Below are 16761 nucleotides of genomic sequence, written 5' to 3' on the forward strand. Positions count from 1 at the left end.
GGTGACACAAATTTACGGAGCCTCTGCCACTTTGCTGGGTACTGAAGGTGCAGGCATTACTGTAGACTCGGGGTGCTTGCTTTCTGGGCTTGGGGTAGGGAGGCAAATACATCTGCATCTAACTGTGGAAGCACTTGATGAGTGCAGACCACTGGGTAAGAAACAGCGTGTCAGACCTAGCAAGCAAAAACAGCATGAGGAAGCCTCATGCAATATTTGGGACATAGTCATAATATAAAATTAAGTATTATCTGAAATTCAGTTTAATTGGGCTTCCTGTATTTTATTTGGAACCTAATACAAGAGTAAAAGAGAAGCTGTCTTGGGTGGAACAGAGGAACTAATTCATGGAGCTAGGGTATTAGGATGCTTTGTGAGAAAGGGGTACTGGGACTAGTTTTGAATGTGGGTATCATTTTACGATGTGGAAATGCAGAGGGATGGCGACCAGCAGAGGCAGATGTAGGCAGTGCATGAGGATACTCGGTACCGTGGGAAGGTGTGAAAGTACAAGGGCACGAGGAGCTGTCTGTTTTATGGCCGTGTCATCAGGAGAGGAGGGTCAGTAGCTTTTGCTTTTATGCCACATAAGGATGTAGACCTTGTTCTAGAGCATGAAGAGCCACCCAGAATTTCAAAACAGGGACTTTTGTCTTTTAATTAACTAAATTTATTTTAACTGTAGAAGGAGTATCAAATCTTGCTAAAATGAATTCCAGCAGTGGAATGTTTAAGTTCATTTTCTCATCCCCTGAAGCCCTGCTCCCACTCACTCTCCAGAGGTCACCACTGTGAATAGCTTCCTGTTTATCCTTTCAGAAATGTTCAGAAATGTTTTGTGCATCTAGAATCATACATGTGCATATTATATGGCTTTATTAATCTGTTTATTGAGCTGCAAACTTGATTGTCATCTGCACACTGTTTTGCTGCTTGCTTTTCCACTTACAGGGTTCCTTGGACTTCTTTCCATATTAGTATACACGGAGCTCATGTATTGTTTTTTAAAGTATAGTTTTTATTTTCATTTTTGCTATCAAGTGTCTTGCCACCAAAATGAACGCAGTTAAATATTGGTTCATAGTATGTAACTTTTAAGGTGCAGTTGGGATGCAGGTTTATTTCAGAAGTCATGGTGAGTAAGTCACTCTTTAGAATCTTCCAGGCTAATGGCTCAGTTTAGAGATCCCAACATCACTGGGTCTAGCTGTTTATTATGGAGTGACCAGATATCATCACCTGAGGGAATGGAATCGATTTGAATTGCTGAATAACTTAAAAATATCTTCAAGATATTTGAATTAACATAGGTCTGTTAGGCTGTTCTTCCATTGCAATAAAGAAATACCTGAGACTGGGTAATTTATAAGAAAAGAGGTTTAATTGGCTCATGGTTCTGCAGGCTGTACAGGAAGCATAGCAGCATCTGCTTCTGGGGAGGCCTCAGGAAGCTTTCACTCATGATGGAAGGAGAAGGGGGAGCAGGCATGTCACATGGCAAGAATGGGAGCAAGGGTGGGGGGAGGTGTCACACACTTTTGAACAGCCAGATCTCACGAGAAGTCATTCACTGCTTAGAAAATTTCCCCGCAACAGATCCCTAGGTCTCACCCCAGTTTAAACTCCCACAGATCTCTAGGGCATAGACACAATGCAGCCAAGTTCTTTGCTAAGGCATAACAAGGATGACCTTGGCTTCAGTTCCTAGTGACTTCCTGATTTCCACCTGAGACCTCGGCAGCCTGGCTCTCACTGTTTGTATCACTATCAGCATTTTGGTCACAACCATTTAACCAGTCTCTTGGAGGTTCCACACTTTTCCTCATCTTCCTGTCTTCTGAGCTCTCCGGGCTCTTCAAACCTCTTGTTACCCAGTTCCAAAGCTGTGTCCATCTTTTCAGGTATCTCTATAGCAATGCCCTACTGCTTGATACCAATTTTTCCTGTTGGGCCGTGCTTGCATTGCTCTAAAGAAATACCTAAGATTGGGTAATTTGTAAGACAAGAAGTTAAATTGGCTCATTTGCATTGGTTCCTATGCAGGCTATACAGGAAGCATAGTGGCATCTGCTTCTCAGGAGGCCTCAGGCTCATGGCTGAAGGTAAAGCAGGAGCAGGCACATCGCATAGTGAGAATGGGAGCAAGAGTGAGGCGAGGGGAGGTGTCATGTACTTTTAAACAGCCGGATCTCACAAGAACTCATTCAGTGCAAGGACAACACCAAGGGGATGGTGCTGAACCATTCATGAGAAATCCACCCCTGTGATCCAGTCACCTCCCACCAGGCCACACCACCAGCATTGGGGATTACAGTTCATCATAAGATTTGTGTGGGGACAAATGTAGAAACTGTATCAATAGGATTTTTTTAAAAAGTAAATGTTCTTCTAACTCATGTATCTGAATGCTGACGTAATTTATCTCTTTTCCTGGTAGAGTATTTTAAATCTTTTCCTTTCCTTTCATCCTCCTCCCCCCATATTGATCTATAACTAAGTATATGTACTCCAGCTGGCTCATTTGTAGCATCTTATCATCTAGTTTCCAGACCTTTCAAATAAATTACTTATTTATATGAAGGGGCCGTAATTGGCTTTTCGGTTGAGAAATCCAATTCACCAAAGTGGCCAGGGAGCAACATAGTTCATTTTTCCCTATTATCAAATTAATGTCAAATAATATCTTAGGATTATTTATTTTCTACAATATAAGAAGAATGTCAAGATTTATTTGCTGTGTTTCTTAAATGTCAGAGGAAATTGACCTGAGAGGCTGGGTAATCTCAGTGTCTGGCGTTGTAGTTTTAGCTGAAGAATTACGAGACGAAGCAGTCAGTGCTGACTATGGGTGGTGCCCGTGTGCTTAGTGGACTCAGAGTGTGGATGTGAAGGAAGCTGGGCTTCTCTGGGGTTCTCTGGACTCATTGGAGAGATGACATCAGCAGGAATAAAGCTATGCAGGTGAGATGAACTAGGTAGGTGTATGAGGGGGTGTTGTTTCTAATGGTTTATCAGGAGGAGGTGAGTCAAACTGGACCCAAGACAAGCCTTACTTGAAAATGTGGGTATGGCTGGGCATGGTGTCTCATGCCTGTAACCCCAGCACTTAGGGAGGCCGAGGTGGGTGGATCGCTTGAGGCCAGGGAGGAGTTCGAGAGCAGCCCGGCCAACATGGAGAAACCCCGTCTCTACTAAAAATACAAAAATTAGCCAGGCATGGTGGTGCACATCTGTAGTCCCAGCTCCTCGGGAGGCTGAGGCACGAGAATTGCTTGAACCCAGGAGACGGAGGTTGCAGTGAGCTGACATTGCGCCACTGCAATTTAGCCCTGGTGACAGAGCCAGACCCTGTCTCAAAAAAAAAAAAAAAAAAAGAAAAAGAACATATGGGTGGGAAGTGGGAAGATACTATAGTATGTGGGAAGGCAAGAACCAAGAATGTAGGGGGCAAACAGGGAGACCAGCGTGGGAAGAGGATGATTGTGGTAAGGAGTACACTGGGGTAAGAGCCATTTGTTCAATGTTTCAGAAAGTTCATCACATTTAACAGCCATTTTAGGAGCACTTCAAGGTTGCAGGCAATGTGCCAGAGGCTGGGGATATAAACCCAGACAGGCAGAGTCCTTACTCTTAAAAAGTTAGCAGTCTGGTGGGTGAGACAAGCCGGAGTGCCATGTAAACTAGGGGATGGGATAGAGGGCTTGGTGAAGGCCCTACAGAGGATGTGAAGTCTGAGCCGAATTTAGAGGGATGGTTGGGAGTTGACCATGGGAAGAGGATGGGGCAGGATATAGTGCTGGAATAGAAATGTCAGTTAGGGTCAGATCATGAAGGACTTTGTATAGTAGCACTGAGAGTTGGACTTTATCCTGTAGTCTTTGGGAAGTCACTAAAGGAGTTTAAAGCAGGGAAGCCTCGTGGTGAGATGTGTATTATGAAGGCTCTCTCTGGCAGCAGAGAATGGAGTGTGTGTGAGAGAGGATGAGGCTGGAGGCAAAGAGACTAGAGGTGGGGATAGCCTGACCTGGGACAGGGCCTTCAAAGTGGGGAGATCTGATTCAGTTCAACAGGTGGTAGATTGGAAGGGACTAGGTAATTGAATATTGGGTAGAGGAGTTGGGGGTAAGTTTATATGATGGAGTGTCACATGGACTCTGAAGTCACCTATGACAGTTAAAGCCCCTAGGGGTGAAGAGAAGACCAAGAGCAGAAGCCACAGTCTCCAGTGGATGAAGGGGGCTGAGCAGGGTTGGTTCGCAGGGTGTGGATGGGGAGGAAGTACTGGAGCCTGCCTTCTTCCTTTCTTTCATCTTTGAGGTATTTGGAAGTTCAACAGTTCTCCCGCAATCTACAAAGGAAGATGTATAACAAAGAATTAGTTTCAACACTTAATAGCTCCAACCATCATAGATGTCACACTGGTTTTGGTTTTACTTCTAAACATTTTTTTGACAAACTTGATATTTGTGTCCATATTTATGGGGTATGTGTATTAGAATATGTAATAATCAAAGTGTTTGGGATATCCATCACTGGAGTATCATTTCTATGTGTTGGGTACATTTCAAGTCCTCTTTTCTAGCTATTCTGAAGACTACAATACATTGTTGTTCACTATAGTCAGCCTGCTTTGCTTACAAGCATTAGAACTTATTATTTCTATCCAACTTTATGTTTGTACCCATTAACCAACCTCTGTTCACTACTCCCACCCTCATACACGCATTCCAGCCTCTGATATCTATCATTCTACTCTCTACCTCCATATGATCAACTTTTTAATCTCCCACATATGAGTGAGAGCTTGTGATATTTGTCTTTCTGTGCCTGGCTTATTTTACTAAACATAATGACCCCTAGTTCTGTCCACATTGCGACAAATGACATAATTTCATTCGTTTTAATGGCTCAGCAGTATTCCATTGTGTGTATATATACTGCATTTTCTTGATCCATTCATTAATTGTTGGACGCTTAGGTTGGTTCCACATCTTTGCTGTTGTGAATAGTGCTTCAATAAACATGGGAGTGCAGTTATCCCTTTAATATATTGATCTCTTTTCCTTTGGATAAATACCCGGTAGTCAGATTTCTGGATTGCATGGCAGTTTTATTTTTAATTTTTAAAGAAATCTGCATTCTGTTTTCCATAGTACTAATTCAGATTCCCACCAATAGTGTCTAAGAGTTCTCTTTTCTCAGCATGCTTGCCAGCATCTGTTATTTCTTGTCTTTTTAGTAATAGCCATTCTAACTGGGGTAAAATGATCTCTCTTTGTGGTTTTGATTTGCATTTCCCTGATAATTGGTGACACTGAGCTTTTTTTTTTTCATATTATCTGTTGGTCATTTGTGTGTCTGCTTTTGAAAAATGTCTCTTCATGTCTTTTGCTTATTTTTAATGGGATTAGTTATCAAAATAATAAAGACTATATATGACAAACCCACAGCTAACATTGTAGTGAATGGGGAAAAGATGAAATTTGTTTCTCTTAGAACTGGAAGAAGACAAGGATGCCCACTTTCACCACTCATATTGAAGATAATACTGTACGCTCTAGTCAGAGCAGTGAGGCAAGAGAAAGAAATACAAGGCATCCAAATTGGAAAAGAGGAAGTCAAATTGTCCTTCCTTGCAGATAGCATGATATTATATTTAGAAAAACCAAAGACCTCACCTAAAAACTCTTGGAACTGAAGAATGAATTTAATAAAGTTGCAGGATAAAAAATCAGCCTACAAAAGTCAATAGCATTTGTATATACCAATAATGAAATAGCTGAGAAGGAAATGAAGAAGGCAATCCTATTTACCATAGCTACCAAAGAAAAATACTTAGGAATACATTTAACCAAGAAGGTGAAAGATCTCTTCAAGGAAAACTGCAAAATACTGATGAAAGAAATTGAGGTGGACACAAACAGATGGAAAGACATCTCATGCTCATGGACCAGAAGAATTAATGTTGTTAAAATGACCATACTGCTCGAAGCAATCTACAATTTCAGTGCAATCCCTATCAAAATACCAACATTGTTTTTCAGAGAAATAGAAAAAAAAAAATTCTAAAATTTGTATGGAACCAAAAAAGAGCCTGAATAGCCTCAGCAACCCTAAGCAAAAACAAAGCTGAAGTCATCATACTACCTGACTTCAAAATATATTAAAAGTCTGTAGTAACCAAAAGAGCATGGTATTGGTATTATATAAAAATAGACACATGGACCAATGGAGCAGAACAGAGAACCCAGAAATAAATCCACGTGTTTTCAACTGATCTTTGACAAAGCCGCCAAGAACATACATTAGGGCTCTCTTCATGATGCTGGGAAAACTGGATAAGAACATGCAGAAGAAAGAAACACGACCTCCCTCTCTCACTGACCTCACAGTGACCTCACAAAGAGATATCATTTCACCCTAGTATACAAGAGTCAACTCCAGGTGGATTAAAGACTTTCACGTAAGAACTGAAATTACAAAGCTACTAGAAGAGAACATAGGGAAAGCTCTTCAGGACATTGTTCTAGACAAAGACTTTATGGGGGAGACTTCAGAAGCACAGATAGCAAAACCAAAAATAGACAGGGGCTATGTTAAACTAAAAAACATTTACACAGCAAAAGAAACAGAGTGAAGAGACAACCTGTTGAATAGGGAAACATTTTTGTAAGCTACTCATTTCATAGGGGACTCATGTCCAGAATGTACAAGGAACTCAACTCAACAGTAAAAAATACATTGGCTTTTCTAGAAGTGTTTTCAGGAACTAGGAAGAGATTTGCTCTTTATGGCTAAAACTCTAGCCAGTATCTTTGTTATAAATACTAAGAATAAGATTAAAGATCCTGTTTTTTTTTGTTTTTGAAATGAAACTTTGCTCTTTCATCCAGGCTGGAGTGTAGTGGCGTGATCCTCAGCTCACTGCAACCTCCGTCCCCCGGGCTCAAGTGATTCTCCTGCTTCAGCCTCCTGAGTAGCTGGAATTACAGGAGCCCGCCACCATGCCCGGCTAATTTTTGTATTTTTAGTAGAGATGGGGTTTTGCCATGTTGGCCAGGCTGGTCTCGAACTCCTGACCTGTGATCCACCTGCCTCAGCCTCCCAAAGTGCTGGGATTACAGGCGGGAGCCATTGCGCCCAGCCACTTTTTTTTTTTCTTTTAAACTTTCAGTTTTTATGCTTAAAGAAGGAATCAAGCTAGGAAATTATTTGTGAAATTTCTTTTCTGAAACAGATGGCCTCCATCTTAATTTTGATGACCTGTAATTATTTTTTGATAGGACTTTAAATTACTGGCTATAGCGTTAGATTGACATTGGGAAACACAGTCTGGGAATAGAAAGGGCTAGAAACTCACTCATGGTTTGGTAGGGTGAGAATGAGGGAACCTGAGTGTCATGACATTCACATGACATTTTTCATCAGATTATGTCAGCAGTTACTGCTCTTGGTCAGAAGGCACTTACAACTTAAGAGCAGAGAACAGAGACAGTATTAGCTGACTTATGGTATATCCAGCCATATCCTGTCACGTGATTTTAAAAATAAAACTTAAAAGTCAAAGAACAAAGGCTAATGAGTTTCCCAGTATAAGAAGTAGATAATATTGTAGAGTTTATTTCATAAGGGTAAACCTAATACCCATTTATTACTATGTCATATTAAGTACAACGTCAGAGCAGTGCTTTTTAAATTTTAATGTTCATCAGAATCATTTACAGTTCTTGTTAAAATGTAGGTTCCTATTCAGTAGGTTTTAGGTGGGGCCTGAGAACCCTCATTTCTGTCAAGCTTCCCTGGAGCCACTGATGTTGCTGGTTCCTGGAGCATATTTTGAGCATTAAGGGTCAGAGCAGGGATTCCTATCTTTTAGGGTGATGGAACTCTTTGAGAAACTGAGGAAAGCTGTGGACCCTTAGAATAGTGAACCTGCCTCCTGCTCCTCATCCCCCTTCCCACCCACTCATCCCAGTGCATAGGATTTCAGGGAGGTTGTGAAACCTTTGAAACCTACCTGCATCTTCAGTTTTCATTTTAGAAGTGGCTAATAAAAAGACAATCATATTGTGTAACAGTCTTTCAGTCAGTATCTCTCCTAGTGCTTTTATAGAATGGATGTTAATTTAAAACTAGGAACACACTGCCCTGGTTACCTGCAGGTTAGAGTACATGATCATGTGGGAGGGCCCTTTAAATTGAGCTGCTCCAAAGGTGTGAGGTTCTGAGATGGTGAATTATGGAGTCTCTGGCTTCCAGCAGGAGTGGTGGGCATAGTATGAGCCACATTACTTCATTTTATAGGCAAGAATTGACAAGTCAATATGAGCAATACCACGATCACTTCTAATATTTCTATGTAGCTGGATGATTTTGTGTTCATGAGAGGTATTTGTTGATAATAGTGGTTGTAAGATGAAAGCTCTAGACACATGCGGTTAGGGATTGACTGAGAAATGACCCGTGTGGGAATGGGAGGAATCTAGAGGTGGCTGTCTGTGATATAAGTAAACCCAGGTGGTTTGTTCTCTTGTTGAGCAGGACATGCTTTGGTAGTTGAATGCTGTAGGAAAGGTTTAGTTTTATGAAGTATTTGTTTTGCAGCCACATGAACATGGGGTGTCCTTGAAGCAGTTCTTACTTTTGGGTCCACAATGGAATTGTCCAACTCCTGGTGGGTTGGAGTGGAAGCACTTTTCAGGCTTGGAAATGTTAAACTTGGCCCTGGGAATCCGCCGTAGTTCCCGAATGGTGTTTACTGCAAATGCTTTTTGGGTTTAATTGTTCACAACTGATATTTATTTTGTCTGTCTTCATCTGAGCTGGCCAAGATGTTACCCCTTAGCTGGTTTCCCCATACGTGGATTATTTTGAAGTAAATCCTAGGCAACATATCATTTGATTTGTAAATATTTCAATATGTATCTCTAGAAGGTTTTTTTAAAAGTCATAATACTGTTATCATACCTACAATATTAGTAATAATTCCTTAACATCATCAAATATCTAGTCAATGTTAACATTTCCCTATGTAAGTTATAATTTTTTTTTTTTTTTCCTTTTTGAGACAGAGTTTCACTCTTGTTGTCCAGTCTGGAGTGCAATGGCATGATCTCGGCTTACTGTAACCTCTCCCTCCTGGATTCAACCGATTCTCCTGCCTCAGCCTCCCAAGTAATTGGGATTACAGGCACCCAATACCACGCCCGGCTGTTTTTTGTCTTTTTAGTAGAGGTGGGGTTTCGCCATGTTGGCCAGGCTGGTCTCGAACCCTGATTTCAGGTGATCCGCCTGCCTCGGCCTCCCAAATGGTTACCATTTTTAAAGTGCTTTTTCTGTTTGAATTGGGATCCAGTTGGTTGATATGTTTTTAATATCTTTTTTAGCTTTAGATTTCCCTTCCATCTTTATATTCTTTGCAATTTGTCATAATTTGGAATATGCTGTGTCATTTACCCTGCCGCCTTTCCCACAGGCTGGATTTTGCTGATTCCCTTGCCTGAGGATATTGGCATGTTCCCACTTACACTAGTCTTTGCTGCTGGTTCCCTGTAGGGCAGCTATAGGTCAGAGCCAGGCCATCCCTGCGAGGGAAGGACAGGAACCCTGGGGCAGTGGCGTTGGTACTTCACAGTGGCTGGCCTGGTAACCATTGGTGGTCCCTCCTCCCTAGAGCTATTAATTCCCTGGTGGTGATGAAATGATATTTTAATTTTGTTATTCTTTTTTTTTTCTTTTTTTTTTTTTTTTAGCAGGAATATCTCTAAAGGAGAAACTTTCTTTCACAGTTATTTGGTTACTTGAAGTACAGATAGTTTTGGAAATGCAAGATAAATGCTTGATTCTTTCTTTTAACAGTTTTCAAAATAATGAGACAGATCCTTTGATCCTTCAGAGGGGACCGTTGAGTTTTTATTTTTAAGTTATGAGTTTATGTGCTTAAATATCTATGTATTTCAGTTGGTTTTTAGTTTTTTTGCTGCCTAGATTTCTCAACTTTGGGCAGCAGGAACTTATGCAGGTTGGTTCCTCAGTCCTTTTGACAGGGTCCTTGTATTAGTTTTCTTTTAGTGTATAACAAATTACCCCAAAACTTAGGGGCTTAAAACAGTATGTATTGACCAGGCATAGTGGCTCACGCTTGTCATCCCAGCACTTTGGGAGGCCGAGGCGGGTGGATTGCTTGAGCTCAGGAGTTTGAGACCATCCTGAGCAATACAGCAAAACTCCATCTACAAAAAATACAAAACTAGGCAGGTGCAGTGGTGCGTACCTGTAGTCAAAGCTACCTGGGAGGCTAAGGCAGGATAATCGCATGAGCCTAGGAGGTGGAGGTTACAGTGAGCTGAGATCATGCCACTGCACTCCAGCTTGGGCGGCAGAAGTGAAACTCTGTCTCAAAAAAACCAAACAACAACAACAACAATAAAACGCAGCCTGTATTATCTCAGAGTTTCTATGGGTCAGGAATCTGGGTGGGGTTTAGCAGGGTCTTCTGACTCTGGCTCTCCCCTAGCACTGCAGTCAGGGTGCCAGGCGGCTGCCCAGTCATGTTTCATCGTCATGTCCCTGTGTGGGCTTGGGGAGCGTGCCCTGCCAGGCTGTCTGGCGTGCTGCTGGTAGGACCCTGTTTCCTGCTGGCTGGGTCTGTCCACAGGGGTCCTCACTCTGTCATCCCTGGCTTTTCGCACTGCCCGGGCTCTAGGAGAGAAGGGAGAAGAGAGAGCCAGCAAGACAGAAGTCACAGTCTTGAAAGCCCACCTGGGAGGTGACAGACCATCACTTGGGTGTGTTTGGGTTGTAGTCATTAGAAGTGACTCACTAGGTCCAGCCCACACTCAAGGGCAGGGATCATACACACCAGGGTGTGAGTACTGGGCGATCACTGGGAGCCATGTTACAAGGTGCCCGCCACAGCCCTAGTGACCTGTGTTAGTGTTCCTGCTTTATTGTGTGAGGAAATGGTTCAATATTTGGATTGAGTCACTTCTCCAAGGAACCCTGACTTATTTTAGTGGAAAATGGTATTTATAGGCTGTAATTTGAGCATAAGATTCTAGGCCTTTTCAATGGACAAAGCAAGGGAGTTGTTTGTTTTTTTAATTTTGGATGAAAGATGAAGTTTCTGCTACTCCTTCCAATTAGATTCAGGACTACAGTTTTTTCTGGGACAGAGTTGGCCCAGGCTGGAGTGGAATGGCACGATCTCAGCTCACTGCAACCTCCGCCTCCCGGGTACAAGCGATTCTCCTGCCCCAGCCTACGGAGTAGCTGGGATTACAGGCATGCGCCACCATGCCTGGCTAATTTTGTATTTTTAGTAGAGATGGGGTTTCTCCATGTTGGTCAGGCTGGTCTTGAACTCCCGACTTCAGGTGAACCGCCCGCCTCGGCCTCCTAAAGTGCAGAGATTACAGGCCTGAGCCAACTGTAGCTTGGCCAAGACTACAGTTTTTACTTAACCTCATCAAACTTATGTTTGTATCTCATTCAGCCACTTCAAAAACCTTGGTTCTCTAGGGCACCAACATAATTACTCTTGTAATGTCCCATAGTACACAGACAGAAATCTCAGAATAATGACACTTACATTACCACCAAAAATATGATTACTAAAAATGGTTTAAGATTTCTTTGTAGTTCTTTTTTTTTTTAAGGATATATCTCATTACAGTATGGTCAAATTCCTCTATAGAGTCATAATTGAAATAATTTCTCACTTTGTGGTATATAACTAGATTCATTTGCTTCAACTTACTTCTGAATTTTAGCTTGTTTTTAAACATTTTTGTTTCATTTTTGCATACATTATTTTTATCATTCTAAAGATGACCTCCAGATCAAAGTATATTTGCTGAAATCTAGCTTCTATCCTTGTCCACGTCCCTTGTCCGCCCCAAATCCTTATCCTCAATTTCCCTTTTTTTCCCAGGTAGCCTTTTGAAAAATTCATAGGTTTTAAAAAAGTTTTAAAATATAATTTGTATTTTTCTACATAGATTTTCTCCATCTTTTGTCTCCACCGAACAGTATATCCCAGTGGCCACGCCATAACAGGATATAGAGATATTCCTCATTCCTTGTTCAGTGGCGTCACACTCCATTGGGTAAATGTATGGTCATTTATTCTAGGGAACTGTACTCTTAAGGAGTCCTCCTGTTCTGCTGTTTTCTGAGAAATGCAGTTTCTGAACAGATGTAGAAAGAAGGTAGGAGGAGGGAACAGTGCCCTGGCTGCTTCTGGAAGAAGCACCTGCTTGTAACCACTCCAGTTTTCTTTTTGGTTTGCATCTTGTGTAGGGGGCTAAGGTATCTTTCTCTTTGTAACAAGGTGAGTGGGGCTGCTTTTTTTTGGTGAGTCTTGGCCCATTGTGGTGTCTGTTATTTACTCTTCCTTTGGCTTACAATTGGAAATTCTTTCAGGGTTTAACAACACACTGTATCAGTCATAATTGTTGATGGTGGCATCATTTTTCATATCTTCATGTTATATTAGTAAGGTTTTGGAAGGAGTGGTGTCCGGGATTCCTCCTCAGATGCCATTGAAAAATAAACTCATGTAAAAAGTAAATTAAACAAATGGGTTTAGTTTTGTTTTGTTTTTAATAATCTTTTCTCTTCTAACCACTACTGAATTATTTGTGTTGCAGGGAAAAGGACTTGGAGGCAAAGTTCATTATTCAGATGGAGAAAAGCAAAACAACAATCACAAACTTAAAGGCAAGTAGTGACCTGGCCTTGCTTAAGTTCTAAGAGCCCCATGATTGCTTTACTGTGGGGATGACTTACGGGGAAATAAAGCCTGTCTGCTGTTTCCACACCCTCCTTTCCAGTGCAGTTAGCCACGTCAGCTTGCACCTGGCTTGGGCTCAGTCTTGAAGCAGAAGAGTTGATCCTGTTTCCTTTCCCATCCCTGGCTTTATTTGATCTGGAAGCCAAATCCAAGCCGTTGCTCTGGTCCAGGAGCTCCTGAGTCTATCCCAGATTCGGGCATTTTCATCTTGTGTCCTCGTAGTAGGGACTTAGCCTGGCAATTGACTGTGTTCTGTGAACATTAAATAAGCTTTGCCCCTAGATTTTTTCTATTTTTTAACGAAAATAATCATGTTTGGTAATCCTTGAAGAAGAACTGGTATTATTATTCAAAACTCAGGAAAGATTAAAAAAAAATCACCAAATTTCTTTTATGGAAAAAAAAGTTAAAAAATATTTTCAAGATGGCAGGTTTCTCCTTTGGCACTTAAAATATCCTGTTTGTTTATTTAGTTAGGAAATTTTTAAAGGGCACTGAATGCTTTTCACTGAGGAGGGTAATAGGGGTATAAAATTAATATTGAAGAAATCAGAGCCGGACTCGGTGGTGCACACCTGTGGTCCTAGCTACTCGAGAGGCTGAGGTAGGAGGATTACTTGAGCCCGGGAGATCAAGGCTGCAGTGAGCCCTGTTTATGCCATTGCACTCCACGCTGGGCAACAGAGCAAGATCCCATCTTAAATTTAAAAAAAAAAAAAAAAAGAAAGAAATGAAGTACTTTGTGGGTTCATTGCCTTTCTCCTTCGATATTTGTCATTAACTTTTAGGTCTGGATTTCTGAGACATGATGCTCCATGGCCAAGTCAGATCCATCTCCTGTTCACATCTGAGGAGCAGATTTCTATTAATACGTGGCTCAAAGGACTGGGTACTTTGAGATCCAATTTCAAAGTAGTGCGAGTTGATCTCCAATGATAGAAGCTGGGAAATGCTCCCATCTTCCAACTGAGCAGCCTCCGGACCATTTGATTTCCTCCGTTGAGGCACTGGTGTCCTTTACCTGAGGCATTCTCCACTGGATGCCTTTCTTTCTCTGCTTAGCACAACCCTTGTGCATTCCAGCTCTGTCTGGCCTGCACGGTGCTTCTTTCCCTTCCTTTGGCCTCTCGCATCTTCTCATGTTTCTACCCAGTTGTCACTTGTCCATTCCCTGCTGGTAATTACCTTGTCTTTCCTTCATGTGCCTTTCTATGCTCACAGTACTTTGGTAAAAGGCCGCTGACCCTGGATGAGTCTCCTTTCTTTGTGCATTAATCTGTTTTCTTCGATTACTCTGTTGCTTTTTGAGTTTTATAAACATTTTATCATCTGATGTTTCAGTAACCAGAATAGATGCCCAGACTTTTAGTGTTTTCATAAGAATCATAATTTTTTTTATAATATGTGAATCGTGGAAAATATGGTGCTCATTGAAGTGATTCAGCATATGTCCAATAAACAGACTTTGGGAGCATATGAAGATTTTAAAACATGGTTTTGGGGTGTACTTTAAGCATATAGCAAGGGGGACAAGATACATGCAAACACCTACAATAAACTCACAATATGGTGTGTCCTGGAAGAGTCTAGGCTGTCGGAGGTAGGAGAAATTACTTCTCCATGCAGTGTCCAAGGGAAGTGTCATGAAAGAGGAGACGTCTGACCTGGAATTTTCAATGAGACCACCAAATCATACAGCTCTAGAAGGTGCCAATCTTACCATGATCTATGTGAATACCACCCTCGTAGTTGTGCAAAGCCCAACTCTGGTGGATTTAGGTGGAGGGAACAGTAAATAGAAGTCACTGAAGCTGGAAAAACAGTCTGGCTGGGGTGTTGGGTTCTTAGGAGTTAATCGTGGAAAAAAAAGGTCAGAATAGTATTCTTGGGTCGTATGACAGACAGCTTGGATTGCTATAAGGAGTTTAGTTCATATTTCAATTTTATTTATTTATTGTTTTAGAGAAGCCAGCAGGAATGAAATGCTTTTTAGTCAGCATAGAACCATGGAAGTTTGGGTCAAATGGCAGTGCTTTTTACATTATTATTATTATCCTAATCATTTCTTTCTAGATACCAGAAGGAGGCACTGGGGACTCAGGAAGAGAACGGACCAAGACCTTCACCTATGACTTTTCTTTTTATTCTGCTGATACGAAAAGCCCAGATTATGTTTCACAAGAAATGGTATATGATATTTTCAAAATATTTATGTTGATTTATTTTCACATTGAGAAAAACATGCCTACCCTAAAATACTTTAAAATATCTTGCCAATTTCCTTCTGAATGTAATTTTTATGTAAAATTAGCCTTTGCTAACTTAACGTTCTGAGTGTTATTTAGGAGTATTTATTTAAGCCTGAGAAGAATTCACTTCTGAAAAGGTTGATTTTTTTTTTTCCACTTTTGAGCATAATGATGATAATTTTTAATTTGTTTCAAAACCTGGATATGGTTCCTGTTTAGAAGGAGCTCTACATAGAAAGCATTTCTGGGGGGAAATGTGTATGCTGCTAAGCCCAATAAAAAAGCCACTTAACCTTGAATGCTATTCAGTGTGGAGATTTAGGAGGAAACCTCAAACCCAAGTCATGTGTTCCCAGCTTATGTGGATCATTACAGGTTTTAGAGTGGATTCTAGAAAGAAAGAATGTTTCATTCAGAATCTTTCTAGAATCTAGAATGATGCTGGAATTTGTCCGAGAAACCTGGCCTGCAGGCTTTTAAGGGCTAAAATGTAGATGTGAAGTGGACAGGTAAGAACAGACACAAAGGTACCCGCAGAAGCCTATCAAGACACTGATGTAGACATTTCAGGTGAGCAGAGGGACCAGTATATTTCTCTGGCTGGGGAAAAGCCAGGTATTTGAGCAGAGTGTGGTTAGAAATGGGGAGCACCAGTATAGAAGGAAAAACGCAGGCTTCATCACTGGGCCTCTTCCTGGCTTGTTGACAGCTTCTTTAGATACATTGCTTTAGGTCTCCATATGTTAAAATGGGGTTAAGAATTCCTGTCCTGCCTGGCCTGGGTTGTAATCCATGCAATGGCATCTCGAAAAGTAGGGCATGAAAAAGTACTTGTTTCTTTCTTTCTTTTTTTTTTTTTAAATTATACTTTAAGTTCTGGGATACATGTGCAGAACGTCCAGATTTGTTAAATAGGTATACACGTGCCATGGTGGTTTGCTGCACCCATCAACCTGACATCTACATTTTAATGCTATCCCTCCTCTAACCCCCTACCCACTGACAGGCCCTGGTGTGTGACATTCCCCTCACTGTGTCTATGTGTTCTCATAGTTCAGCTCCCACTTTTGAGTGAGAACATCTGGTGTTTGGTTTTCTGTTCCTGTGTTAGTTTGCTGAGAATGATGGTTTCCAGCTTCATCCATGTCCCTGCAAAGAACATGAACTCATCCTTTTTAATGGCTGCATAGTATTCCATGGTGTATATGTGCCACATTATCCAGTCTATCATTGATGGGCATTTGGGTTGGTTCCAAGTCTTTGCTATTGTGAATAGTGCTGCAATAAACATACGTGTGCATGTGTCTTTATAGTAGAATGATATATAATCTTTTGGGTATATACCCAGTAATGGGATTGCTGGGTCAAATGGTATTTCTGGTTCTAGATCCTTGAGGAATTGCCACACTGTCTTCCACAATGGTTGAAATAATTTGCACTCCCACTAACAGTATAAAAGCGTTCCTATTTCTCCACATCTTCTCCAGCATCTGTTGTTTCCTTTTTAATGATCACCATTCTAACTGGCGTGAGATGGTATCTCGTTGTGGTTTTGATTTGCGTTTCTCTAATGACCAGTGATGATGAGCTTTTTTTCATATGTTTGTTGGCTGCATAAATGTCTTCTTTTGAGAAGTGTCTGTTCATATCCTTTGCCTACTTTTTGATGGGGTTGTTTGTTTTTTTCTTGTAAATTTAAGTTCCTTGTAGATTCTGGAT

The 16761-nt window shown here is 41.2% G+C and overlaps 1 protein-coding gene across 11 annotated transcripts in view; it reads left to right on the plus strand.

Annotated features, from left to right (window-relative positions):
• The window catches only part of KIF16B (kinesin family member 16B), a 314911-nt gene that overhangs the window by 33140 nt on the left and 265010 nt on the right, over nucleotides 1-16761 (plus strand). For 8 of the 11 annotated variants that reach the window (XM_074004743.1, XM_074004741.1, XM_005568308.4 and 5 more), the window contains exons 2-3: nucleotides 12651-12720; nucleotides 14867-14980. In XM_074004743.1, coding sequence (XP_073860844.1) covers nucleotides 12685-12720; nucleotides 14867-14980 — 150 coding nt within the window. In that variant the 5' untranslated portion in view covers nucleotides 12651-12684. Of the gene's footprint in view, nucleotides 1-12650; nucleotides 12721-13581; nucleotides 13683-14866; nucleotides 14981-16761 lie in introns of all 11 variants that reach the window. The other 3 variants (XM_074004744.1, XM_005568306.5, XM_074004740.1) reach the window with 1 other exon arrangement.

Source organism: Macaca fascicularis, chromosome 10 (genome assembly GCF_037993035.2).
Source record: "Macaca fascicularis isolate 582-1 chromosome 10, T2T-MFA8v1.1".
NCBI lineage: Eukaryota > Metazoa > Chordata > Mammalia > Primates > Cercopithecidae > Macaca > Macaca fascicularis.